This window comes from Castor canadensis, chromosome 10 (assembly GCF_047511655.1).
Source record: "Castor canadensis chromosome 10, mCasCan1.hap1v2, whole genome shotgun sequence".
Lineage (NCBI taxonomy): Eukaryota > Metazoa > Chordata > Mammalia > Rodentia > Castoridae > Castor > Castor canadensis.
Genome location: NC_133395.1, coordinates 109,521,152 through 109,548,643, shown reverse-complemented (window position 1 = coordinate 109,548,643; position 27,492 = coordinate 109,521,152). Strand labels below are relative to the sequence as shown.

At 35.8% G+C, this 27,492-nt stretch overlaps 1 protein-coding gene across 2 annotated transcripts in view; it reads right to left on the bottom strand.

The window, feature by feature from the left end:
* The window catches only part of Tbc1d5 (TBC1 domain family member 5), a 545,741-nt gene that overhangs the window by 73,583 nt on the left and 444,666 nt on the right, over positions 1 to 27,492 (bottom strand). For both annotated transcript variants that reach the window (XM_074043845.1, XM_074043844.1), the window contains 2 exons: positions 19,636 to 19,721; positions 1,881 to 2,161 (listed from right to left, as the gene is read on the bottom strand). In XM_074043845.1, the coding sequence (XP_073899946.1) occupies positions 1,881 to 2,161; positions 19,636 to 19,721 (367 nt within the window). The remainder of the gene's footprint in view (positions 1 to 1,880; positions 2,162 to 19,635; positions 19,722 to 27,492) is intronic.

Genomic DNA, 27,492 nt, shown 5'->3' with positions numbered 1-27,492 from the left:
ATAAAAACAAGGCCAATTTCTTTCAGGACAGGGATTAGTTACAAAGTGCCCCAGTGTTCCAAATATTTTGCTTACATGCTCTGTGGTCTCCTTATAATTGGGGACTTTGTTTTCATCAATTGTTCCATCTCCGTGCACTTCCTTTCTCACTGCGATATTAATACTTGACATTTCCTTAGAGACACAACTTTATATTTCTATAATCATTTGGCTTGGTTCCTCAGAAAATTTAAGCTCCAGCATTAAGAGATTCTCTGACTCATTTGCCTGCCGTCAGTTAGAATTATAACTGACTAAAGCTTGTTATCAAAGCAATATTGAAATCATATTTGTTTAGAACAATAAAACAGTACAATTAAGGAATATATAAAATAACATTCATTTCCATTCTGGAAGTGGGCATGTCTTCTGGCATTAAAATACATTTTCAGTATGCTCATGATTTGAAGTCTCTTTTTCCTTAAATCATGTGTGACAGCTCTACATTAAAAAGAAAGTAATTTCAAATGAGATATTCTCATGTAAGATAAACTGAATATTCTTATAAAAATTTAAATACTAATTACATGAAGCCTAGTGTTTCATACAGGCAAAAAAATATAGAAAGGATAGATAACATGATATAAGCCAGTGGAGGAATAGACACACGCATGCTGCACACGTGCACACACACTCGCTCTTGTGTAACACTTGGCAAATTGCGTCATTGGGCAAAAAGTCCATTTAAAACTTACCAAGTTAAATGCCAATTTATACTATTTTTAATAAGTGTGGATGTAATGCTCTTGAGCAGAGTATATGGAGTAAACTTTAAGGTCTCCTTACTGGCAGTATTATTGCTGCTGTTGTTAGTTAATGCTAAGTACTAAGTGTTAATGTAGTACAGGGATCCTTTTAAGACATGAATAAGACTTGGGTCAGGACATTTGGTCTGCTGTGCTTTCTGAGATCTCAGGATTGCTTGTGGTGTGTTTTCTGCCATCATGTTACTATTTCTTGCTTCTACAGTATGGTTAGCAGAATCGCACCACTAAAAATAAATGTAGCTGTTTCTAATCTGCTATGAATAGAGGGTCCTAGTATATTATACTTATTTGAAAATAAGTGGAAAATCAGAGTGTGGAGGCTCTAGGTATAACCTAAGGCTTCTATTACAGGTAAGAGCATGAAGGAGGGAAGCACCAGGAAGCACCAGGAAGGCCAGAAGCAGAAAAGGACTGAGCACAATGGCAAGAGTGCCACCAGGAGCAGCTTTCCCTCACTAAATGTGAGATATGGGTCAGGACATACCCTAGATTTCCTTGGCATTCACATCATACAGTGATGACTTTTACTACAAAACTTCTTTTGGATGTTGATATTTTGTTTAGCTTGTTTTTTCCTCCTTAAGACTCTAGTTTGTATTTCTAAGAGGTGAAGCCAGGGGGATGAACGACAAGTCTAGTGGCATGCTTCCTCCAAACCACTCCGATGTACTGCTGAGTGCTATGATTAGTGAAGCCCTGGTCTCAGTCTCTTCTGAGAGGTAGCAGTGCTCTCTCAGAAGCACCATGATTCACGGCTGCAGAGCACGCAGCCAACTGACCTCAAATTCTGTGTTATGACAGCTTATGCCATCATATAGTAGGAGCATCCACAGGACAAAAATGCAAGTGTTCTAGGACATAACTGCTAAAAATACCTCATGAACTATCCTGTAAAATGTTCTAAAGAAGAATACAGTATCTGAAATTCCATCTTGAAAAGGCTTACATACAATACGTTTTTAAAAATTAAGTTTTCATTAATTTCTGCTTCTGGAAGGTTGGTTCCTCATAGACCAGAGATGAAATCCCAGGCTACCCTGTGTGTTCTTTGGACTTACTAGTGTTGTTTCCTACCTTTGTTCAACTGCACTGGCATGCTTTCCGATTTCATCAGCCTCTGCTGCTGCTGCTGCTGCTGCTGCTGCTGCTGCTGCTGCTGCTGCAAATGATGCTTCGGGGCTTCTGCAGAGGCCCTGGTGGGGATCGCAGCAGGGGAAGAGCTGCCACTGTTGCCTCCAGGTGCAGGGCCACCCACACTGCCTGGGGCCATTGCTGGGGAAATCAACTTTCTTCCAAAGTTAATCAGACTACTGGAGACCTTATTTATGTTCAGAGGAGCACCTTTGGCATTGCTCCTATAAGACAAGAAACAAACAAACCAAAAAAAAAAATGAAGTGTAGAGTCATTATTTAAATTAGAGGATGCTCTATTTCATGTACTCCACTGCTCTAAAAACATACCTTGCTTCTTGCCTTGGAAAAGGCCATTTTACACAATAATGAGACTCTTAAAATTATGGCTTATGGAAAACAAGCCTTCCTTCATCCCTCCCTCCTTCCTTCCTTCTCTCCCTCTCTTCTTCCCTCCCTCCCTCCATAGGACATATTATGTTGCCAATATTGTGCTAGGTTCTGAGGATACAATTACTCAAAATAGACATATTGTCTAGTAGAGAAGAAATATACTGTGTTAGTCAGCCTTTCCTCACTATGACAAAATACCTGACATAAAGAACTTAAGGAAGGGAAAATTTATTTTGGCTCACAGTTTCAGAGGTTTCAGTCCATGGTTGACTGACTCTATTGCTTTAAGCCTAAGGTGAGGCAGAATCATCATGGTGAGGAGCATGTGGTAGAGCAAGGATGCTCACTTTTTGGCAACCAGGAAGACAGGACAGGGCAGGCTAAGATATACCCTTCAAAGTTATGTCGCCAGTGACTTACTTCCTCCGACTAGGCCCCAACTTCTACTTTGCACCCAATACCTCCCAATAATGCTATCACATTATGTATGAATCCACTGATTAGATCAAAGTCTTCATGATCCAATCACTTCTCAATGGGTTGGATCCACCAGCTGGGGAATCAAGACTTCACCACCTGAGCCTTTTTGTAAGGCACTTCATATACCAACCAAAACATATATTAATATGTTTTTATATGATAAGAGCATATTTAAAACCTGTTTTAACCTATTTATAAGGGTAATGAACTAAGTTCATACAAGTTACAACAAGTTTATGAAAACTGCAATCCACTCTCACCCCTGCCCTAGCACTCTATACACTCCTGCCCAACTTTCCTGGTTTATTTTTCTTGAGAGCCCTTTACATCATCTGACATCCTACATATTTTATTTATTTATTTTGTTACCATTTGTAGCAAGAAATTTTATCTCTTCTGCTATACTGCCTTGCCCATCACAGTGCAGGTGCTTTAAAATACCTGTTAAATGCTAGCTGTATTTACCCATAGTCTAAGTCTTTTTCCCTGGCACAGTGGAAGAAAGCTCCCTGCTCCTGGCCAGGACCAGCCTCTTCACTTGGGCTTGGAATCCCATCTTTTCTCAACCTTTGTGATTGTTGCTTTTGTAGCCCCCCCATTTCCTGCACCATTATCTTCTTCTCTACTGTATCATTCTTATTTGTATACAACCATGGTCAGTTTGTGTATAGGTGTATTCTAACTTCTTTCATCTTTTAATCACACCTAGTCACCATTCTACTTCTTTTCCTACTCAGGTTTTTCAAGATATTTTCATGTGTTACTTTGCTTCCTCAGTGTTTAGCTCACTAAGGTCTGGTTATGGCCTCTTTGCTATTGCCCTGACACCATTTAAGGCCACCAATGACTTTTACATTATAGACCTGAAGATTCATTATTGTTTTACTCTATCACCCAGCAGCTACTAACCACTCCCCCACCCCCACCCTGGCTTCATGGTTTGCCAGCACCTATGCTATAACTGTGTTTGGCAAATAGAGGATACCATTTTTTTTTTTTGTAGTACTAGGGTTTGAACTTGGGGCTTCATGCTTACTAGGAAGGTGTTCTACCACTTGAGCCATACCTTTAGCCTATACCAAATATTTTTTAAATGAACAATACTTCCTAGATGATTCATAGTCTTGCAGTATATCTCAGGGCTATTATCTTAAAAAGCAGAGATGATTACAAATTATTATTTATAGAAGGCAGTCCAACTCCATGACGATTCCAAAGTTTAATCATTAATCAAAACAGTATAGTTTCGTAATAGTGCAAAAGATCCTATAATATGATTTTAGTTAACTTGAATTTTATTATCATTTCCTTCTCTCAGATCTACCTAACAGCACTCATAGTAACTCTACTTTTTATACAACAGCTATATCCTTGGCATTACTAGGTCTCACTCTAGAAGAGAACTGCTTCCTTCCTTCCATGAAGTTTTCTCTAACGGTACTAGTTAATATTATGGGCTTGATATTGGAGTCTTACATTGCTTTGGAGAAAGGACAAATCAAATTTAAAACTTGGAATTCAGCTTTATAAAAGAAAGATCTATTCATTTATAACTCAATGAACTATGAAAAGAATTCAAATAGTTTCATCTTTAAAGAACTGAGCCTTTTACTGTCCTTTCAAAAATTAAGAAACTTATGATTGCTAGTAGAGACGGGATACAAGTGCTATGTTCCGTCTCCTTTCCAGCTTTTAGCTGTTAGCTACTGAAGTGAGCAATGTCAATTCATAGGTACTATAGGTTGGTGACAGAGAAGGTTCTGCCATGTTTACTGAGAAAACAAGGAGGAATGAAATGAAAAGAATGCATACATTCTAGATGAAGCAGACATTCACCCCTGGCGTTTGCATTGCACTCAGCAGTCATTCCCATTTCTTGTGAGTAGTTGTAGAAACTACAGCCATGATGATACTGATGTTTGGTTGCATTTTAGTTTTGCTTGTTTGCAAGTCAAGATTCATAATTCACAGATATGAAGAAGTTATAATGTTGTTACCATTTTTTATAAACAGAAACGTACTAGTCAAATTCCCATATTGCCAGTTGTAAAATTTATATGTTGATAGAAGTACTAAGAAACAGCTATGGAATTATCAAGAGAATATGGTTAATGCATCTTCATTACTACTGATAACCATGAAAAAACATATAGATCAAGCTCATGCCGAGCAATTTTTCATCTGAATTGCTCTTAAAAGAAGATGAACAGTTTTCCCTTTTTCAACATTTTTTAAACCACTTTCCTCCTTATCCACCACCCAGAAGATCCAGAAGAATACTCTCTTTTCAAAACAACTATTGAAGATGACTCTGTGTTTTCAGGATAGAAACAATTGTAAATCAAGTATTTTTAGGGAACAAATGCTGTGCATAGGTTGTTTGCTTGTTTTTTCAGGCATGACAGTTTTTATATCAAAGTTGTCTAATTTAGGTCTAAAATACGAGTAGCAGTATTCTTTACATGAAGGACTAAATAGCTCCCAATAAGTACTAGTGGCTGTGATATGTACTATTAAGTCATGTGAAAATTAATGCAATCGTCTGATGGATAGCAGTGACTGGACTCAAGATGGAGTGCAATGTGTAGTAGTGAAGTAAACAGGAAGAGAAATGTGGAGTTAACAAGACATTGAATATCAAATCTAATGAGTAACTGATTCTGTGAAATTACAGTCCTTCATTACTATATTCTCTTCTTACTGTTACTAAAACTAGTACCACATAGGAGAGATTGTTTTAAAATTGTGCCAAGAACTGACTTTTGGTACCACCTCATTTAGCAGATTAAATCAGCAGCAACAGGTGCATTTTCTGAAAATCCAGGAGTCTCTTCTAAACATCTGTATCACAACTCAACTCCGGTCTGACTTCATTGTTTTGAGTTCCTTTTGTTCAATTTCATTTCTTTTCTATTTTTTTATTGCTGTGCTGGGTAGGGGGTATAATGTGGCATTAAAAAAGTTCTTACAATGTATCAAATATATCATACTTGAATTTACCCCCTCTACTTTTATCCTTTATCTCTCCTGCCCCCATTCCTGGAATAGTTTCAACAGATATCACTTTTCTATTTACATACATTTGTATACAGTATTTGCACTAGGTTCACCCTTTCATGCCTTTTCCCCACCTTCTCCCCACTCCCACTTGTATCACCCACACCCCTCAAGCAGCACCTGCTCCACCCTGAAATAGGTAACTGGGATCCCTCTTCTGACCTCTCAGAACTCCATGACACTCTGAAGCATGGATTTTGTCCTCACTCCACTGAAAGAGCTCCAGAGTCTCCAGTGCCTTAAGTTCCAAGCTCATGACCTGTTTTTATTCAATTTCTAAAAGGTATTCTGAAGCTTAAAAAAAAGAGATCACCTTTAAAAAAATCTCCTCACCACCCTTCCTCTCTTGGTATCCAAATATTGACACCATTTTTAAATCTTTTTCTAGCTATAGGTTTTTTTTTTGGATATGATATTATGTATCTAGTATTTATTTATTTCACTTTGTAAAATAGAAGTATGTTAGAAGCTTGTCTGTATTTTTGTTGAGGAATCAGTTTTCAACTTATTTTTCTCCATATTCTGATTTATATTTTCATGTTATTTCTTACGTTCTCCAAGGGTGAATTTATTAATTAGTTCATTCATTTATTCTTCATTCTCTCTCCTTTTCAATTTAAGTGTTTAAAGCTACACTTTTGGTCGTTTTCCTTTTCACTCTAGAGACAATCTGCTTTCAGTCTACTGAAAGTTTATTCCTTTCCTAATAAACTTTACTATCACTTTGAAAAAAGTAAAAAAAAAAAACTACACATTTGCATTTGATTATAACATTTTCTTAATAGTCTATTGAGCCAATTGTTTTATAGGTATACTTTGAAATTTCAGATGGGTAGGTTTGTTTGTTTAAATATATTACTCATTTTGTTTTATTGAATAAAAATAGAGCAGAAGAATGACAGTAGGAAAATATTCTGCTTCTTCAGAGGGATTGTAAAAACTACAAATTAGAAAACTAGACTGGTTTATATAGCCATTTTTAGTTAGTAATTAATTGGGAATGGATGTCATCTATTGTAAGAAGCCAGTATACTTCACTAAAAACAAGTCATTCTGAGGCATCTTCTTACCTGTTAGGGTTTAACATCTGCTACGTTTTTGTCAAGGTGATGTGAGTGTCTCTGAATATAACAGAGGACAATGCATGCTCAGTGCTCAACAGCTGTACACCAAATGTATTACTCAATGTCCATAACCTGCCAAGGGAAAGGCTCTTGGCCTGCAGACTTGCTCCCTAAACCATTTGTGAGATTATAACCTCTGGCAGTGAGTTGTGTGACCTTGAAAGTTATCTACCCTGTCAGGACCTAAGTTTCATTATCCCTGAAGCAAGGACAACTCTTTCCCAGAGTTCCATAGAGTAGTTCCACTATTACAAACATGTTCTGTAACAGTCTTGGAGGACTTGCTCCCCAGTTTTTCCAGCCATTATTCTTCCCATTTAACTTTCAACCTCCTCACTGTTCTTCTCCTATTTATTTATATGGGCATTATTGGGGTTCGAACTCAGAGCCTCGCACTTGCTAGGATAAGTGCTCTGCTGCTTGAGCCATGGCCTCAGCCCTTTTTTTGCTTTTAGTTATTTTTCTGAAAGAGAGAAAGGAAAAGAGAATGATAGAGCATCAATAATATTGTAAAACATAACATCTGTGAAGGAAGAGGATATAAGGACATGTATTGAAAACTGTTGAAAAATGGGGGGTAGGAGGTAAAGGGGGAAGGGAGAGTAATGGAAGGGGTTGAACAGACCTAAGTAAAGTATACTCACAGCGGGGATACACTGAAAAGCCCCTTTGAACATCGACTTAAACATTAATAACAAAAGAGGACTGTAAAATAGATACAGTGTATATGTGTGTGGGGGGGAAGAGGGTGGGTGAATGAAGGAGATTAAGGTAAGGTTGTATGGCTGACTGACTTCATATACTTATATGAAATAGAACAAAGAAACCTTGCAATTGCTTTAAGTGGGGCAGGGAGGAGGGTTAAGGGGGTTGAATGGGGAGAGAGGATGGGGGTAATCTAGCCAATGCACAATAAGCCTAATTAGAACTCTCACTATGAACCCCCCGGTATAACAAATATATTCTAATAAAATATTCATAATTAAAAAAAGTCTGTAAGTGCTGCCATGAGGAAGAACAGCCCTTCTTTGGTGTGACTTTAAAGGCTGAGCTGAGTTTCAGAAGTCAAAGAAGGCAGGGAGCAGAGCTATGGTATGGGAAATCTCTAGTGAAGAAAGAGGCTCCATTTAAAATGGTCAGTGTTCCAGTCCTGGAACTGCACAGTAGAGGTTGGGAAATGATCTTTAGAGTACAAATTTCTAGTCTTGGCATGGGTGAGAGTCAAGATTAAGTGAAAGCCTCTTCTAACTCCTAGAGTTTCTGAGGGATCATGCCATATGGGGCATACTGTCACATTAACTGTATCATTTAGATGATAAGACAAAGTAAGAGGTCTATATACAAGTCCAGGACATTGAAGAATGTTAGCCAAACCCTATGTCCAAACCTAAGGGCCTACCAAGTTTCTTTGCCTCTTATTTACACCATCAATTTCTATTCTCCCTTCTTATCTTCCAACATGTTTTTTCTATTCTCTGTTCTTTTCTATCTTTTTCTCATGTAATTCTGTCTATACATCTTTTCTTATATCATAAAAACATCTAACTTGTTTTAAAAAATTTTTAAACTGGATACAGTGACTCGTGGCTGTAATCCTAACTACTTGAGAGGATAGTAGTTTCAGGACAGCCCAGGCAAAAAGCTCATGAAACCTCATTTCAACCAATAAAATCTGGGTGTGGTGGTGTGTGCTTTTACCCCAGCATAAATGGGAGGATCTTGGTCCAGACTGGCCTGGGCATAATGCAAGACCCTGTTCAAAAATAACTAAAGTAAAAAGAGCTGGGGTGTGGCTCAAGTGGGAGGCAGCCTGCCTAGTAAGTGTAAGGCCCTGAGTTCAAACCCCAGTACTACCAAAAATTTATTTTCTTAAGTGCAAAGAATAGAGTGCTTGGAAAAAGCACACACACAACTTGGTTTTGGGACAGAAACAATAACCTCTTTGTATCTCTGCATATTTCTAGTCTGTCATAACTGATCTACTTTGAGTGAATTATGGCTCACACTTATGTCTTTCGTGTTTCTCCATATCTGCCTACTGGAAATTTAAAACTGTTGTCAGGGTATGGCATAAAACTATTTAAGGTGATTCTAATGCCTATGGTAATATTCATGATACTTTTCAAGATGATTCTAACATCTAGGCTCATAGTTAATTCCTAAAAAATTCTTTAAGTTGAAGACTTTGAATTCTTAATTCTGTAACTCTGAAGTTGGGTGTACTAAATTTATCTTAGTGCAACACACTTATCTCTCTTTTATTTGAGAAAGGGTCTCATTATGTATCCCAGGCTGGCCCTGAATTTGTAATTCTCATGCTCAGTTTCTGAGTGCTGGGATTACAAGTATGAACCACCAGGTCTGGCTTCAAATTTGCCATATTATTAGGTTTTTTAATCTTAGAAAATTAACTCACTCCACTTCTCAAGGAAGTCTAGATTTTATAGCTCATTATTAAGACTAAGTGATAAAAGTTGGCTTGTTATTATTTATTCCTTATGAATATGAGTTGCAAGGAAAAATTTCCTTTCAGTTGTAAATACTACAATTTTTTTTACATGTGGCAGGTAAGTTTTTTTTTTTTTTCAATGTGATGCAAAGCAAAAGAAGTAGTGCTTATTATGAATAAAAGGCTGGCACTGATGAATGGGTGGTGATTAGCCACACTCTGGTGCTTACCTACTTGGGTTTGAACACAATAACAAATAATACACAATTGTACATTAATCACAGAGTAAAAAAATCATTATACTTCTCAAGACCTATCTATAGAAAAAAATTCTGAGGTTTCTATTTCTTAAGTGGTAATCTTCAACCAGTTTATTTTCTGGCCTTATGTACATAAAAATATGAATCACTAATGAGTAACCATGGTTCACACTAACAGTCTTTAGGGAGTTAGGGGTTCTCTGGTCTAGGAGAACACATCAGAATGGAAGAGGACAGAATTCTGGGATGTCCATTTGCTGAGGAGTTTTCTCCTCTTCACTTCTTTTTCCCCCACTGTATGTCTTCACAACTAAAAAAATTAAAAACTGCATTTAAACATGCACAGTTAACTGTGAGGGCTTTATGGCAGGGGTATCAAAGCCAACAAAATATAAAGAAACATGAGAATTCACAAAAGGAAACAATCACATTTTAAAAATGTAGGCATAAGATGGAACACATTAGATGTAGAAAACTGGAAGATCTTCTCTTATTTAAAAAAGAAAAAGCGAGGAGCCACTGACTCACACCTGTAATCTTAAACTACTTGAAAGGCTGAGATCAGGAGGTTTGTGGTTTGAGGCCAGCCTGGGCAAACAGTTCTTGAGACCCAACTTTTAAAATAACCAGAGCAAAACATACTGAGCCATGGTTCAAGTGGAAGAAGGCCTGCTTCGTAAGTATGAAGCCCTGAGTTCAAACTGAATCTCATAAACATAAATATAATTTAAATATACATATATAAATTTATATATATGACCTATAAAATACTGCTAAGAATTTGAAGAGTTAGCTAGATGAAGATATAGTCCATGTTCATGGATTAAATAATATAATAATGCTAGACATTATTTGTTCCTAAACTGGCAATGTAATTCTAATCTAAATCTCAGTAATTTTTGTAAAACCTGACAAGCTAATTAAAAAATTTATCTGAAATCACAAATGACGTAGAATAGCTGAAATAAAAAAAGAAGAAAGTTGTATTTAGCCTACCTAAAATCAAGACTTGATAAAAAGCTACATATTTAAGCCAATGTGTTATTAGAGAAAGGATAGACAGAAATGGACTCATATGTTATTTGGTCAACTGACTCTACATCAAGAGTTCAACTTAATTCAATACAAAAAGGGAAGGCTTTTTAACAACTCGTGCTGAACAACTAGTTATTTATATAGCAAAATATGAACCTCAACTTTTACTTCATTCTGCACACAGAAATTAATTTCAGGTGGATCACAGATTTAAGCTCAAATGGTAGTACAGTAGAGTATCTTTTTTTTTTTTTTTGGGTGGTACTGGAGTTTGATCTCAGGACTTTGCACTTGTTAGGCAGGTGATCTACCACTTGAGTCATGCCTCTTTCACTTTTTCTCTGGTTATTTTGGAGATAGGATTTCACTTTTTGCTCAGGCCAGGATGGACCATGATCCTCTTATCTCAAGCTTCCTGCCATTGCTGGGAAGACAAGCATGTGCCACCATGCCCAGCTTTTTTTTTTGGTGAGATGGGGTTTCAACAACTTTTTTCCATGGACTGGCCTGGAACCATGATCCTCCCAATCTCAGTCTTTCAAGTAGCTAGGATTACAGGTGTGAGCCACTGTGCCCAACTGCAATACAGAGTATCTTGGTGGTAAAGGATTATCTCAGCAGTCCTGGGTTGTCCTGATCCTGCACATTATGAGGATGTTCAGGACTGACCTCTCACTGAATCCTGGAAGATAATTTTTAAGCCTCTTTCCTGATAAGAGTGTTTGTGAAAGCCTAGCCCTTGGGCCACACCAAATAGTTTATGGTAACAATGGGTTTTCCTGGGCCTTGAAACACACCATTATCACTTTGACCTCTGGTTGAATGGAGACTGAGTAGCTAAGGCACTCTAGGCCTACACACCTGAACCCCTAATAAATAAATATTAGGGTTGGGGGAGCATCCTAATTGGCAACACCTTGCAGGTGCTGTCACACACTGTTGGGAAGAGAATTAAGAACCCTACTGGGAAAGAACAACTACTTCTCCTAGACTCCAATCTTTTTTTTTCCTCCTGATTTTGATCTGTATCCTTTTGATATAATATGCTATAGCCATAAGTATAACAGCTTCTTTAAGTTCTAGGAAATCACTGAACCTGACTGATGGTCATAGGTTTCATGAGAATACAGACTAAGTGTAGGAAAAGTTTTCTTACATAAGAAACAAACAGCACTAGAAATTTAAAAAAAAAAAAAAAACCAGATGAAATGAACTTCATCAAATTAAATTTTTCTGTTCACCAAAAAACTCCTGTAAGCTGGGTGTGGTGGATCACCCCTGTGATACTAGCTACTTAGGAGACTAAGTTCAGGAGGCTCGAGGTTCAAGGTTAGCCTAGTCAAAACATTCATGGAGACCCCCATCTCAACAGAAAAGGCTGAGTCTGGAGGCATGTGGCTGTCATCCCAGCTATAACAGGAAGCATAAAACAGGAGGATCGCAGTGAGGGCCAGTTCTGGCAAAAAGTGAGACCCTAGCACCAAAATAACTACATCAAAAGGGCTGGATGTGTGGCTCAAATGGTAAGAGTACCTGCCTAGCAAGTGCAAGGCCCTGAATTCAAATCCAAGTACTAGCCCCCAAAAGACAAAATAACCCCCCCCCAAACAAAACAAGCAAAATATCATAAAGAAAATCATTATGCAGGCACATATTAGGGAGTAATATCTGCAATATGTATATCTGAGAAAGATTTCTATCCAGAATACATAAAGGATTTCTGCAAGTCAGGAAAAAGATAACCATTTCAAAATAGGTTGAACAGATACTTCACAAGAGACTAAACATCATTAATTACTAGGAAAATGTAAATTAAACCATAATGAAATACTATTTAACACCAACTAGAATGGATAAAATAAAAAAGATTGACAATACCAAATATTGGCAAGGATGTAGAACAATCTGAACCCTCATATAATCCTGGTGTGAATAGAAAGCATAATTACTCTGTGAAATAGTTTGGTAGTTTCTATAAAGTTAACACATATCTTTCCAAAAATGGAGCAATTTGATATCTGAGTGTTTATCCAAGAGAAAAACATATCCACAGACAACACCAAATAGCACTAAAATATCTCCAACAGAATGTTCATAGTAGCCTTATTCATATTCATAGTACCTCAAATCTGGAACACCCCAACATCCATCAACAAGAGATCAGATAAACTGTGGTATATTTGTGTAACAGAATACTACTGAACACTGTCAAGAAATGAACTACTGGTGTATGCAACAGAGTGGATGAATCTCAAAACATTATGCAGAGAGAAATGCAAGAGTAAACACAGGAGTGCTTGGTGTATGGTTCCATTTATATGCAGCTCAAGAACAGGCAAAACTAACGTACAGTAATAGAAATCAGAAAGTGGCTACTTCAAGCAGTGTGAAGGACTGAAATTGACTATATAAAAGGATAAGAAGGAATTAATTCTAGGGCAAAAGACTGTTCACTGCAGATATATTTTTTGGATGATAGTTCATAAGCATGCATAACTATCTAAACTCATCAGCCTGAATACTTAAGAATCTTAAGATCTGTACGTTGAAAGCATATTATACTTGATTTTTTTTAAGAACAAAAAAAGATCTGTGCACCCTGGGCTAGAGAGAAGATAGTGTTAGCAATTTACCTAAATTGGTTAAGAATTAACAATTCTCTTTGATAGAACAGAGAGAACACTTCAAATATAGACGTGTTTATAGCACAAATACTCAGATATTTGAATACAAAATGCACAAAGTTCCATTTATACAGACATCAGTATTCTTTGAAATTCTGATTAGTCAAGTAATTACTAATACTGATAACTATGGACTCCTAAGTTTTGTGGCTCAAGGAACTTTATTCCATCCTTCTCTCTCTCTTTTCCTCACTGTCCTGCTTCCCTTATTTTCTTCCATGTGACAGGGGCTTGCTATGAATTACTCTTCAATTGATGCTAAAAGAATACTCATTCTTTTCACAAATATTTGAATTTCTTCTCTATGCTAGGTACTGAGGAAAAAAAGCAATAAAAAAGACAGAGGTGGTCTCTGCTCTCACAGAGTTCTTATTACAGTATAAGATTATAGTTATTAGGAGAACCTTCATGCTTCCTGGAAAACCTGAAGGTTTTCAGGATATTCTGATTAGGCGAGGCCCTAAGAGGAGCACTTGCCTTAAGGGCGATCCCTAAGAGAGATGGGTGAATGATTAACCTGTAGGCATTCTTGGGGTAAGAATGGATGGCACCACTTCATAGACACATGGAGTCTAACAGGAATACAGGACACTCCTTCCCTGGAGTCTGGCTTCTCAGATCTCATGTAGTAGTCCAAACAGAGACCTTTTGCAGAGGACCTACCTGCTAAAATTATAATTCTGGAATCTTTCATCATCAGAATCAAGTAAGTTATTTAAATGAAACTCTGATGTGGTGGATGAAAGCTGGCTAGTTAGTGAACAGAATGCTACTGCTCATCTGCTGAGATATCAGGGAACTAAGATTGGTTTCTTCCATCTCTATTTAGACCTAATCTAATCAAGTTGAAATACCTAATTTTGGCGATATGAAACTGCTTAAGCAAGTTCAAAGACCTGTACTTGTGCTACCTATAAAAAGGACCCAGTGGCTAATGTAACATGTGCTCTTAAGGCACTATAACAGCTCAGCTACCACTCAGCTCACCACCTCTACAGATAAGAAAAGTGTTACACAGTTTGAAGGATTGTCTCTTTCAAAACAGGAAATCCTTGGGTGTTCCGGAATCAGGAAGATAAGTGATTCTACTTCATATAGGAAATTGCCATCTTTAAAAATATAAAATTCCATGACTACTTACAGTAAAGAAGAAAAGAGAAATCGGGCTTCTCAGTTTTTGAGATATTCTCATCCATGAAATCCTATGTTATCCTTGTATCCTTGTTTGGATATGTAACACAAATACAAGTCCACTGCCACTGATGTAGCTCTGCAGTTGTCTTCCTGTGTCCTATATAACTTACTTTGGGGCAGTTTGGGTGTTTCCTCCTGAGTATATGCAGCTACTGCTTCTGGATGATTCCCTTCTTGCTACCCAGTGACAGTCTCAATGTCCCAACTCTCTAATAGCCTCCAAACAGCTAAGAAAGTATGGCAAGGACCAGCCTGGTAAAAGATTCTTAGGTCTTACATAGCTAAATGGTGACTCTGACAATGGTTTCACAACTAGTGTTTTTTTGTTGTTGTTTGGTTGGTTGCTTTTTGGCAACACTGGGGTTTAAACTCTGGGTCTCAGCACCTGCACTTGAGCCATAACCCCAGTCCTTTTTTGTTTTTTACTTATTTTTTAGATAGGGTCTTGTAACTTTTCCAGGGCTGGTCTCAGATAGGGTCTTATAACTTTTCCAGGGCTTGTAACTTCCTACCTATGCCTCCCATGCAACTGGAATTATAGGTGCATGTGTGCTTATTGAGATAGGGTGTCATTAACTTTTTGCCCTGTGGTGGCCTTGAATCATGACCCTCCTGATTTTTGTTCCTGAGTAGAAGCTACCTTGCCTATCTATTATTACAATTTTTGACCACAGAAAAAGAGTGGATCATGATGAACAGGGCATAATGTGGTGGCTGTGAGGGCTACATTTGGAGGAGGAAGAAAGCTTTGGCAAAATTATCAAGTGTGTCTCAATTTATGCTCCCTTGGGTTGGTGACTAAGGGGACCTGCGTACCTTCATTAATGCTGGCTTACTGCTTTTTAATTTGCAAATATGAAAGGTGAAAGTGGTACTCTATTGTTTTAATTTTCATTCCTTTGATTAAGTATGAGTTTGAAGTGCCTTTTAAATGCTTATTTTGTGAGTATAACTTCTGTATTCTAGGAATAATTTTAGGTGATGCAGTATAATTAGTAAGACAAATGAAGAGTTTATAGTCAAGTGCAGGACCCAAAAATTTCCCCACAGTAAATAACTAATTAAATAAAAAACTTAACATACCTTTTCAGGTTGTGGGTATCAGTATGAAAAACACAAACAAAAATGGTAACAAGCTAAAGGAACCAAGAATGAAGGGGCTTATTACTATAGATAGAACAGTCAGAGAAAACCTGGTATTTGAACAGAGACTGAGTAGTGTGTGTGACATGTGGATTGGGGGGTGTGAACACTCTACGTATAGGAAAAAGCAAGTCTAAGCTCCTAAGTGGAGCCATGTTTCTGCACTTGAGGAACAGAAAGCTGCAGCCCAGTGAACAAGTGCAGAGAGTGGTAGGAGCAAATGTCACTGGACAGACAGCAGGAGGCTAGATGGTGTAGTCTGCCTTGCAGGCCATGGAAAGGATTTTGCTGGGTTTTGTCTTGAGTGTTTTAGAAAGTCATTAAAGGGCTCTGAATAGTAGAGGGATATAATCTGACATTAATCTGGCTATTGGGTGGAAATGAGTCTTTAAGAAGGAGAGAAAGCAGGGAGACTAGTGAGGAGACAAGTCGTGAGGTGAACAATGATACAATGACTTGGTGTTAGCAGTACACAGAAAGGAAAGTAATTTGTTTCAGAACATATTGTGAATAGGATTTGCTAGTAGACTTGATATATGATGTAAAAGAGAAGCTATCATAATTCTTTTTTTTCCTCTTCTAATTGTTTATTTTATTTATTTATTTTTATGTATTTTTTAAATTCATATGTGCATACAATGTTTGGGTCATTTCTCCCCCCTCCCCCCACCTTTACCCAACCCCCCTTTTCTCCCCGCCACCCCCTCGTTACCCGGCAGAAACTATTTTGCCCGTATCTCTAATTTTGTTGAAGAGAGAGTATAAGCAATAATAGGAAGGAACAAGGGTTTTTGCTAGTTGAGATAAGGATAGCTATACAGGGAATTGACTCACACTGATTTCCTGTGCATGTGTGTTACCTTCTAGGTTAATTCTTCTTCATCTAACCTTTTCTCTAGTTTCTGGTCCCCTTCTCCTATTGGCCTCAGTTGCTTTAAAGTATCTGCTTTAGTTTCTCTGCATTGAGGGCAACAAATGCTATCTGGTTTTTTAGGTGTCTTACCTATCCTATCACAAGAACTAGGTAGTGTTGTTTACATGATGGAGAAACACTGGGGCATATGGTTGTGGAGGTAAAAACCAAGAGTGCAGTCTGAAAAGTACTGAATTTGAAATTACAGTAGGTATCTAGAAGGAATGAGTAAGAGGTAAGATATATAAGTCTACCATTCAAGGGAGGTGTGAAGCTTAAGACATAAATTGAGGACCCTTTGGCCACAGATGGTATGTAAAGCTATGAACTGGGATTATGTCCTCTAGGAAATGAGTACAGAGACAAGAGAAGAGAAGTCTGGGAATGTTTCAACATTTAGAGAAAGAGGAGGATCCAACAGAGCATAGCATGAGATGGAATGGCTACTGAGACAGGACCTTATATTTCTTATTTAAGTGTGTATGTTCTGTATACCTTAATGGTTTTATGCTTTGTCAGTATATCCACTACAAGTAGAAATTTTCTATCTTTTGATTCAAATTACCTTATTTTAAGTGGATCTACTTAATTTTTGTTGGATTGTAAAATGTACCAGTTGTTTTCTTGGTGATTTCCTTCACTAATTTCAAGGCTAAAAGTTTTCAAGTAATTGTTAGTCAGGCACTTATATTTTATTTCTATGTTTGCTTGTTTGAGAGTTCTTTGGAATTTATTTTGGCAGGTGGTATGGTTTTAAGTTGATACCTTTTCAAAGACTTGCCAATTTCTGCAATGCTATCCATTAGCTCTCATTATTCATTGGCCTGTGATGTCTTCCACATCACAAATTACATTTCATTTGGCTCAATTTCAACTGTAAACTTTGAAGTTGTAAAAGAGATGATCAAAAACCTTCACTCCAATCATAAAATGATTATTTTGTATAAGAATCTCAATGTGCTTGAAAGTAAATATGTAAAGAAAAATCAAAATTTTGCAAAAGAAAAATGCAGGAAAAGCAGGTTAATAGGAAAAGAAATAAGAACAAGAAGGGGAGAAAGGAAAGGGTATCATTCATTTCCTTTATGGGAAAAAAGATGTTGAAAATATTAAAAAAATATACAAAATGACTAACTATTGAGTGTCTATCCTATACTGGGCATTGTTAGGAACTATGAAGTAGTGAATAAGAGGAAATGCCTGATTTCAAGTGGTTTAGATTTTAGTGGGAGAGGTGGGGGAACATGACAGATACACAATGGATGATGTAACAATAGGATAGAGAACAGGGAAGAAGACAGGTAGGCGTGGAGACTGGCTTCTCTGAGGAGGGCCTGGGCATAGCTCCACATCTATCCAGAAAAGACATGGGAAGGTGGGATAGGAAGAGTGATCTAGCAGCAGGGAAGAGTTAAGTGCAAAGGCCCCAAACAAGAGCAACAAGGGCGAATATGGCTGGCATAGGAGTGGAGAATGGGGAGCCAGGAGATGAGGTTAAAAAGTCAGGAAAAAATCATTACTGATCTAGTGATGGTCAACAACAACAGGAAGCCTATGGCAAGGTTTAAGTGGAGGTGTTGTGACATAGTCTGTTGTAAATTGAGATTTCTCTGGCTGTTTTGTGAAAAATAGCCTGATAGGGACTATATTTGCACTTTCCAGCTAGAAAGACCAAGATCAACAAACAAACAAGCAAGCCTAAAATACTTTGTTCTTTTAAACATATCAAAACTAAATACATGACACAGGGAAAAAGAAATACAAGTGAGCAGAGGACTGCATGATTCTTGAGGGCAGGAATTTGAAAGTAATTTGTTCACTGGGCATATCCAGTACCTAAAATAATCAGTGTGGTACTCAATGAAAACTTGTTGAAGGGAATGAATAAGTATCTTTAGGGATTAGCTTTTTATATGTGAAACAGGACTCAGATGAAATGAACTAACAGAAGAGAGCTTTGAAGAAGTCTCATGGGCTATGGAACTGGTCTCATAATTACAGAGTATATCTAAATATGGGAGAAACAGATTTCAATCAAGGCTGGACAATTTTGTAATAACAACATTACATTACATTGCTTTTATTGTTATAACAGGATTCAAAATCTAAGTTTAAAGTAAACTTTTTACTCTTTAGACTGAGCTCCTGTGTGGCAGGCATTTTAACTCTCCAGTAACAGTAGAACACATTACATCTATGCACTTCATAAATGTATACTTAGGCTGTGGAATTCTATTGAAGAAAAGCTAGCACACAGGAAAAATGTTTAAGGAAGAAAATTCGGACAACTTGGCAGCATTTATCATTGCTAACACTTTAGTCTTCGTGAGTAAACTTTGAAATTATATTCTAATTTGAAATGGTTCTGGTTTGACAAGTTAACTCTTGAGACATGTGAGTACAGTATTATGAAAGAACAAAACTGTTCATCAACCCTTTACGCCAATGTTAATTTCTTTAAAAAGCAGGATTTTAATGTTTTTTTATTCCTACAGTGATCCTTAAAATTTCTATGCATGCAATCACAAATGCACACACAAGATGCATTTATAAGATTATTGTGTAGTTCTAAAGACAGTTGGGAAACCCAATTTTAATTTTGTTACTGAAATAATTTAAAAATATATTATATAGCTGCCTGTTTTCAATCAACAGCAAGGATTTAGAAAGAGATTATACCAAGTAGGCACAATTTATTCAGGTTTATTAGTGTTAAAAAAATGAAGTTGCCTAATTTCATAGTGTAAAAAGTGCAGCTACATTTATTTAATTTTTCATCTTACCACTGACACCAAAATATACCATTTTCTTATGCCTTAAAAACTTAATTTAACCAAAATTCCTTGTGCATATTAGTCATTGATATGCTAAAACCTGAAAAACAGTTTTTAGCAAGTGTGTAAAATTTTCTGATGACCTCTGAGACTATGTCTGTGACATAACTTCATTAGAGAAAGGGGACTTACCGGCTTTTATTCATAAGGTCTGCTCCCCGTGCTTTGTAGTAGTCTAAATTGGGATGGAACTGGTAAGTCACTGGCCTTGGGTTTCTCTAAAGAAAAAAGAAGCAATAAATTAAATATATATATTTAAAGCTATTTAAATTATTCACAAACATATAAAGTGACAGCAATGATCATTTTTATATTCCTTCAGAAAATACATTTAGTAATGAAATTTAGTAATTAGCATGTTTGGACTTTGCTTTTCCTGTTTAAATTCCTCCTCAGTTGATCTTAGTACTGATTAAAATTGAAAAATTTTAAAGATATTTTATTTTAACCTGTCTCACAGTTCAAATGGATTTATTCCTGTCATTAATTTTTTATGACTTTGGTCACTTTCAAATATAATTTTCCAAAATGAGATAAAGTTATGACAAAACTGTAAGACTACATGAGATTTAACATAAGCATAAATTATCATCAAGGGCTGAGAGACAAGATGTCCAGAAAGCCACATTTTGGATGAAGAATAAGGACCGCAGTTAGTTTTTGATGACTAGAATGCACAGTATCTCCACTAGATGGCACACTGTGTCTTTCCTCTCCTCAAATGAATGAATTATTTCAGAATTCAACAATTCTTTTAAAGTTAGCAATTTCTATGTCATGTATTTTTTTATTCATGAGTTTAATAAGAGCCAAAAATATGTAAGGTAGTGAAAATATTACTAGGATAACCATTAAGTTGACCAATGCACATTTTTTTTAATAAGCAGCAATAACACTACTTTTCCTGGTATTTAATATTATTTATAACATTGTAGAAATGTCTTCAATCATTAGGTTGGGTGTGTCGATGTTAATTATTTAAATGTACCAAGGCCCTCATACACAATAAAAATTGAATATACTTCTACTTTATAAAGCTCTAATGTATTCATAGCATAATTTAAATGAATACCATCATCTCTAAAATGTTAAATTTCACAATTTGCCATTAGAAAGTTTTAAAAACTTATAAACAAATGTGTTCTAATGTTTACCCACACATATAATTCAGGTAACAACTAAGTCTTTTGAGAGATCTATTTAGGTACAAATAGGCTATATTTTATCTTAATAGAAAATTATCAATATGCTTAGTGGTATCAATGCTTGGATAATCCTAAAGCACTGATTTACTTGCATGTAGGCATGGGAGAATGAGGGGAATATAATTGCAAAGGTTAAATAGTTTGAAATTCATCAAGCTAACAAGCTGCATCTTAATGGCCATGATGGACCTTTTCTTTTTCTGCTGAAAGAATATTTACACAGCTCAACCCTTTCATATCTCTTCCAAGCCAGCCCTAATCATCTGACAAAAATGACAATCCCTTGATTTAGCTCCAGCTTGTACTCCATTGGTTTGGTATTCAACACAGTTCTACAATAATCAAATCTGAATTGCCTTGATGAAGATAACTGATGCTTCCATGACTACCATACTATAAAGTCTAACGGTGCAACTTTTCTCTCTTTAGGAATTACATAGGTTTCCTCATGGTAGCTGATGACAACCTGGACCCAAATATAGTGGGAAAATAAAATTGAGGTTAAAGTCACTGGCCGAATGATAGCCCATTTAAGATTTATTTGAAAAATTAAGGTTCAAAAGACTATCTATCACTCATGATTATTTCTGCTTTTTATTCTCAGTGCCTGGAAATACATTTTGTTTTTGCTAATATGAGAGGCTTTTCTTCTCTGACTTCCAACAAACTAATAAAGGATTATGTTACTTTTTGCAAGAAAATAATGAAAGAAGGGATCCTGTGGAGCAGTTTCTTAAAACATCTTTATAAGGAAATGACAAGTAATTCAAGACATGAAGCATTGATCTATCTAAGCACTTAACACCATTATTTGGGATAATGATCTGCTGAACATCTGAATGAAACTCAAGTATTGCTTTCTCAGAGACCTATTTAAATTCCTAGAAGACTTACTGGTATCAAAGGAAGAGGTAGTTTAAAGTACCACTGCACTGGATACAACAATAAAAAGAATCAAAAGATGATGTTGATGTTGCAAAACAGCATATGACATACTAAGAAATTAAAATCAGAGTTATTGTTAAAAGTTATTCAAAAGGGTTTCTAGTTAAAATGTTGTTGTTTGTAAAGCATAAATATACAGACATAGACCATTATGGTCCAATAGAAATATGTGGGTAACAAATGCAAACTTCACCTGCAATTTAAAAAAGGGGGGGAACAGGTGAAATTAAACGTAATATTTTATTATGAATGTAAAATTATTTTAATATACAATCAAGATAAAATATTAATGAAATACTTTATGTTCTTTCTTTTGTACTGTCTTTGAAATCTAGTGTGTTTTTTAACACAGCACATCTCAATTTTGACTAGGCACACTTCAAATGCTAAATGCCACATGTAGCTTGTGGCTATTGTATTGGGCAGCACAGAAGTATATGTCTGACATATATTCTGCATCTCTGTAAATATCAACATAAGGACATGAACAATAAAAAGGGTATGGGTACTTTTACACATTAAAATTCATTACTGATATTTTTTCAATTTACCAATAATTGTTTTCTTTCAATTAATTGTTAGTCTAATTTCTTCTGAATAAGGCTTTAAAGAGTCAAGAAATTTTGGAGTAACTTTTCATACAAACAAGAAAAAAAAACAGATTAAAATTAAATAATCAGTTGAAATCATTGTTAAGAATAGATATCTAAACGTACATACATATCTAGGCAAATGGATATACAACTTGGACTATGCACCAAAAGGAAAACAATCTTTTCCTTAGGGCAATGAGATTAGAAATAAACACAATCCTAAATGCATGCAGGCTGAAACATTTTAAAAGCAAAGAGATACTTGCTTTTTTTTGTTTTAAAGGATTTTTTTCCAAGTAAAACTTCATAGAAATATAACACTTCTTTATTCCAATCTTCAGAGTCATTAGAATTCAACATAGGTAAAACTATACCTGAGGAGGATCAGATCCCACCACAGCTATAATTTCTCATTGTGCAGAACACGCTGTGTTGACACCTTTAATAGCAGTATCATGTCTTTAAACTCATTTTCATAGTCAGGATTTCCAACTTTTAGAAGCATCTCCAAACCAGTGTATATTTAAAAAAAAAAAGACTTTGTTTAGGTCAATTTTCCTTTTGAAGAAAGCAAAATAGTAACCCTGTCTTACTGAACTCATTGGTCTGCATATAGAATGATAATTATATTCTATGACCTGGGTCTATATTACTTTAAATAAGGATGCAGAAATCACAAATTCACTTCACCCTGGTCAACCAGGATGGACTTAAAATATAAGTCTTCTACAAAGATTTCATCTAGTTAACTTCTCAGTCACTCAACTCTCCTTCCTCTGCTAAAGTTGTTGAAGCTCTTTTTTAAAGCTTTCTCTTCATTTTACTAGACGCCAATAAAAAAAGAGTGCTGAAAACCCCGTCTATGGCATACAGTCATCAAAGTCTTGTGAACAAAGTGATAAACAGAAGCAAAGTTAGTAGTGGTAGAGGAACTACATGGAAAACCAAACCAAACTCAAACAAAACCCTTGTAGTATGCTTCTGACTTTACAAAATGCTTTTGTTAATTCAGCATGAACACAAAATAATTTAGAAATAGTGCTTAATGATAATTTAAGAGATAAAACTGAAATGTATCTAATCTCTCAGTTGTAGTGAGTTCTTTATTATGTAATAATAACCTGCAAGATAAACAGTATCCCAGAATGAGACTCTCCTTGATTGCTGAGCAACCTCTCTCTCTGCCATACTCTCTAAGAGAAATCTGTAGATCAGTATGTAACACTGCTCCTCTTGCCTACCCTAACCCTTACAGCAACATTTCAATACTTTAAGTTCAAACTCACTGTTATGGTAATACAAAATATTGAAATGCTAAATCACACTAAGAGTAACTACAAGACAGTGCAAGAAATACAATTAGCTACAAGATGTACATGACAATTGTCCTTGTTCTGAGTCTGGTGAAATTAAACTCATGCAAAAAGGTTGTTACAAATAGTACTTTCCAGCTTGATATCCTAACTCCTGTCCCTCACATAAAGATGGTATCTCCTTTTGAGTCATCATATAGAGACTCAAGAAGGAAAAGACTCTGAAATACTGCCTTTGAACAGCACAGACTCTTTCAAAGGGTTGGCTATTTATATGTACAAATAGAACAGAGCAAAGGAAAAGCAATTTCAGTGATACTGGTCCCTAATGCATTAGTGAACCAGTTGGAGTTAATGTTCAGTTAAAGGTATATGTTTATATGATTATGAAAATGAAATAATTAGAGTAGATACAACACCACTCATCTCCTTTAGACACAGGGTGAATGGTAGGTAAGGCAAGGGCTCAGAAGTCAGTGAGACTTGTCCTTACACTCCTGCTTCTTCTCTCCACTGTCAACTGAGCAGTTATAAGAAGTGAGTTATACTTACAGCTCTAGTTTCATCATCTGCAAAACTTGCTACAGCAAGGATTAAATGACGCAAGCACAGCACTGTCCTAGACACTTGATAAAAACGCAATTAGATGGAAAGTGTGAATACCCTGTAATAGTACTGAGCACTGAAGAATAGACCTTGTTTGACCATGATATTAAATAGGCAGGGGAAGTCATGTTTTATACTTCTGATAATCATTCATAAATTTAGGATGATTCTGCCAAGCATGATGTATTTTTTTACAGCAAAAGACCATATTTAGGAAAATAAATCATGAACACTGGATCTCATAGGTCTTATTTCTCTGAATAGAAGCACATGCATTCCTAAATAAAAAAAGGTATAAAATCATGCTGTGCTATTAATGCAGTATTTGACCACTATACAACTATAATAATCATAGTGATTTCCCACAACATGTCCAAAGTATTATTTTTATAGTTTACTGGTCATTATTTTTACATTAAATTATACTGACAAAGTTCCTGAAGTTCTCAATAGAAAAAAAAGTCTTTGTATTTGCAGTATGACATGAGGAAAAGAAAATGTTTGATTAATGAATTACTAAATTTTCTTTTTCCTAATATCTTGCTACCAACCCTTAATTTTTATAGCATGCCAGATTAGAAAGAGGGAAAAAATAAGGCTCAGAAGGAGAAACAGCAGTGTAAAACTATGTCTAATGTTTCTCTTTGATGAAAAATGAGACCTTTATTTTAGTGAATATGTTATTGCCTGAGTGCTGGGGGAAAAGCAACCATCATTAGAAAAACGAATTGCTCAGCTGTTTATAACCAAAAAGCTCTGGGGGAATTTCTGAGGACCCCAAAGGCAAAGCATTACAGGGCTATACAAACATATGTTGCAGGTGTTTTAGGGGAGACAGGTGGGCAAACCTCAGCCATGGAATATGAGTTAGTTTAATACGCTCTAACTGAAATAACCTAAATGCGCCCAAGTACAGAAATGCCATGGCACGAGTGAACTGGAATTGTTCAGCAAAAACTCTCCCTAAAATAATGATCTTGTTAGTGCCAAGCAAACAGAATTTTTCTCCTCGTGTAGTTTTATAGAAAACAAACACTTCCAATTACTTGAAAAAAGCAAAAACTAAAGGTATTTTAAACCTGGAACAAAGAACAGCCTGAAATAGTGATAATTATCCAAAAAAGATAAGGATGAAGTATTGTTGCTTTTATTTAAACAAATATTCCTAAGGAGACAGTTTGTTGTAATATCCCCTCTTTGGTTCACTAGGCAACATTAGATTTATCATAATTCTCCTAAAGCCTAAGATATTTCTATATTAAAATGCTAATTTTGTCTTTTCTTTTGCCTGTAATTAAAGCTGGAGAAATGTGTCATCTGATATTCACTGATTGCCAGAGGGTTCACACAGGTCTCACCATTTCTGTCTTTCATTGCCACATACTGTCCTCTTCATTAAATATACAGTGACATAGTGGATCAAAAAAGGCAGAAATTATAACCTTATATGCTCATAAAATTCTGTTTAAAACACACATACACGCACATACACCAATAATAAGTAATACTGTCTGGATATTACTGTCGAATCCAGACTGTATCTTATTTCCTTCTTTGTTGTTTAAGCAAGAGTTAATTTTCTTGTACTATTTGTGACTGAGGATAACAGTTATTTTACTATTGTAGTAAAATGTATGCCAGTATATTTATGGGTAATAGTATACGGAGCGATTTAAGACAAATTTCTTTGTCATAAAACAAAACAAAAATAACCTATACCATGAGTTAATTTCAAATACCTATTATAAACTCAAAAAAATCAGATTTGAGGAAAGTGAAACCAAGGTTTATTTCAAAAAGTAATTTTGAAATCCAAAATTTATACATACAATGCATTTATCAAGTTAATACAGATGTTCACCAAAGAAAAAAGAAGAATATAAATCTTTGTAATTTGGTTGTAAATTAAAGTATTATTTCAGTACAAGGATTAAAATGATGTCTGGTATACACCAATAGTTACTATGTACTTTGATAGGAAACATGTATTATGATCATTAAGTACTAAAAATCTTAAAGCAATTGACAGAAAAATGTAGGTAATTCTCATCTATGCATCTATAAATTAAAACTTTAAAAAGAAAATAAAGTTTAAAAAAGGAAGCGAAAACATCATTAATTTGGTAAAGACATAGACAAAACCTCTGAACCCATGCCAGCCTCATTTTACATACCGAATAAGCCTAATTCCCTAAAGTGAGATCCCCATCTATACCCTGGCAAGCCGAGATCTCAGATGGCAGAGAAGCATTTTAAACCACCTGTGCGTTATGCTCAACTCTAGCTTCACACAATAAATAGACACCAAAAGAGAACTAATTTTCTCCTTTCTCTAATGTATTTACATTTTTGAATTTAGCACACAGGAAGATGCCAGAGTAACATACTCGTCCAACCCTAACCCCCATTTATTACTTATATATGGAAAGTGGGGGTTTAGGTCTACAAATTTTCTTTGCCACTAATATTGGGTATCAAAATATTCCTTTTAGGTAGTTGGTTAGCTCTTTTCTACATTACTTAACTCTTACCCTTTCAGTGTCAGCAGAGTAGGGGGCAGGGACTTTCTTCAATGGCTTAAAAAAATTTCAACGCATTTGTGTGCTCCTGATAGGACACTCTTTTAATTATCTCTCAAATTCAAATTGTCATCAAAATAGAATCAATTTTAAAAAAAGGTTTTAGGATTTCTGGACCCTCAAGAATTAGTCTGTGACAATATGGGACTGGAAATCCTGGTTTGAGAAATTCTGGTCCCATTTCTTTTTCCTATCCTCTACTATTGCTTGCTTTTTAACTGTCCAGGTAACAAAAGCTAAGGTCCTACACAGTGAAGCCTGGTAAAAAGAACCCTGAACAGTCACACTTTGAATGCAATTTTGGGAATAATTTCAGTGATTAAACATTTTGGAATTAAAAGTTCATTATAAAAATCCACTCTTACTAAGGACATTTGCTCATAATACTTTTTGTGATGCTTTTTAGTGTAACACTGAAGTTTTAATACTGAACATTGAATTTTCTAAGTAAAAGGAGAATGTAAACATAGCACACAGATTTGAGTTATGTCTTCCTGGTGAGTTGATTCCCTACAGAAAAAGTGTGTCAAGTTAGCCCATGGAGACTCCTGAATCCAAGTAGACAGACTTTTGCATTTCTTGAATATTTTATTCTAGACTCATGTATCATTTTTAAAGAACACTGATATCTGGTGTGAATTTCTCTAGATAGCAGACAGTGTTGAAAAATATTTTTTTCAATCAATAACCTTTGATACAGCTCAGATTTAAAACCACAGCCCCAGGAGAGATCCAAGATGGCGACTAG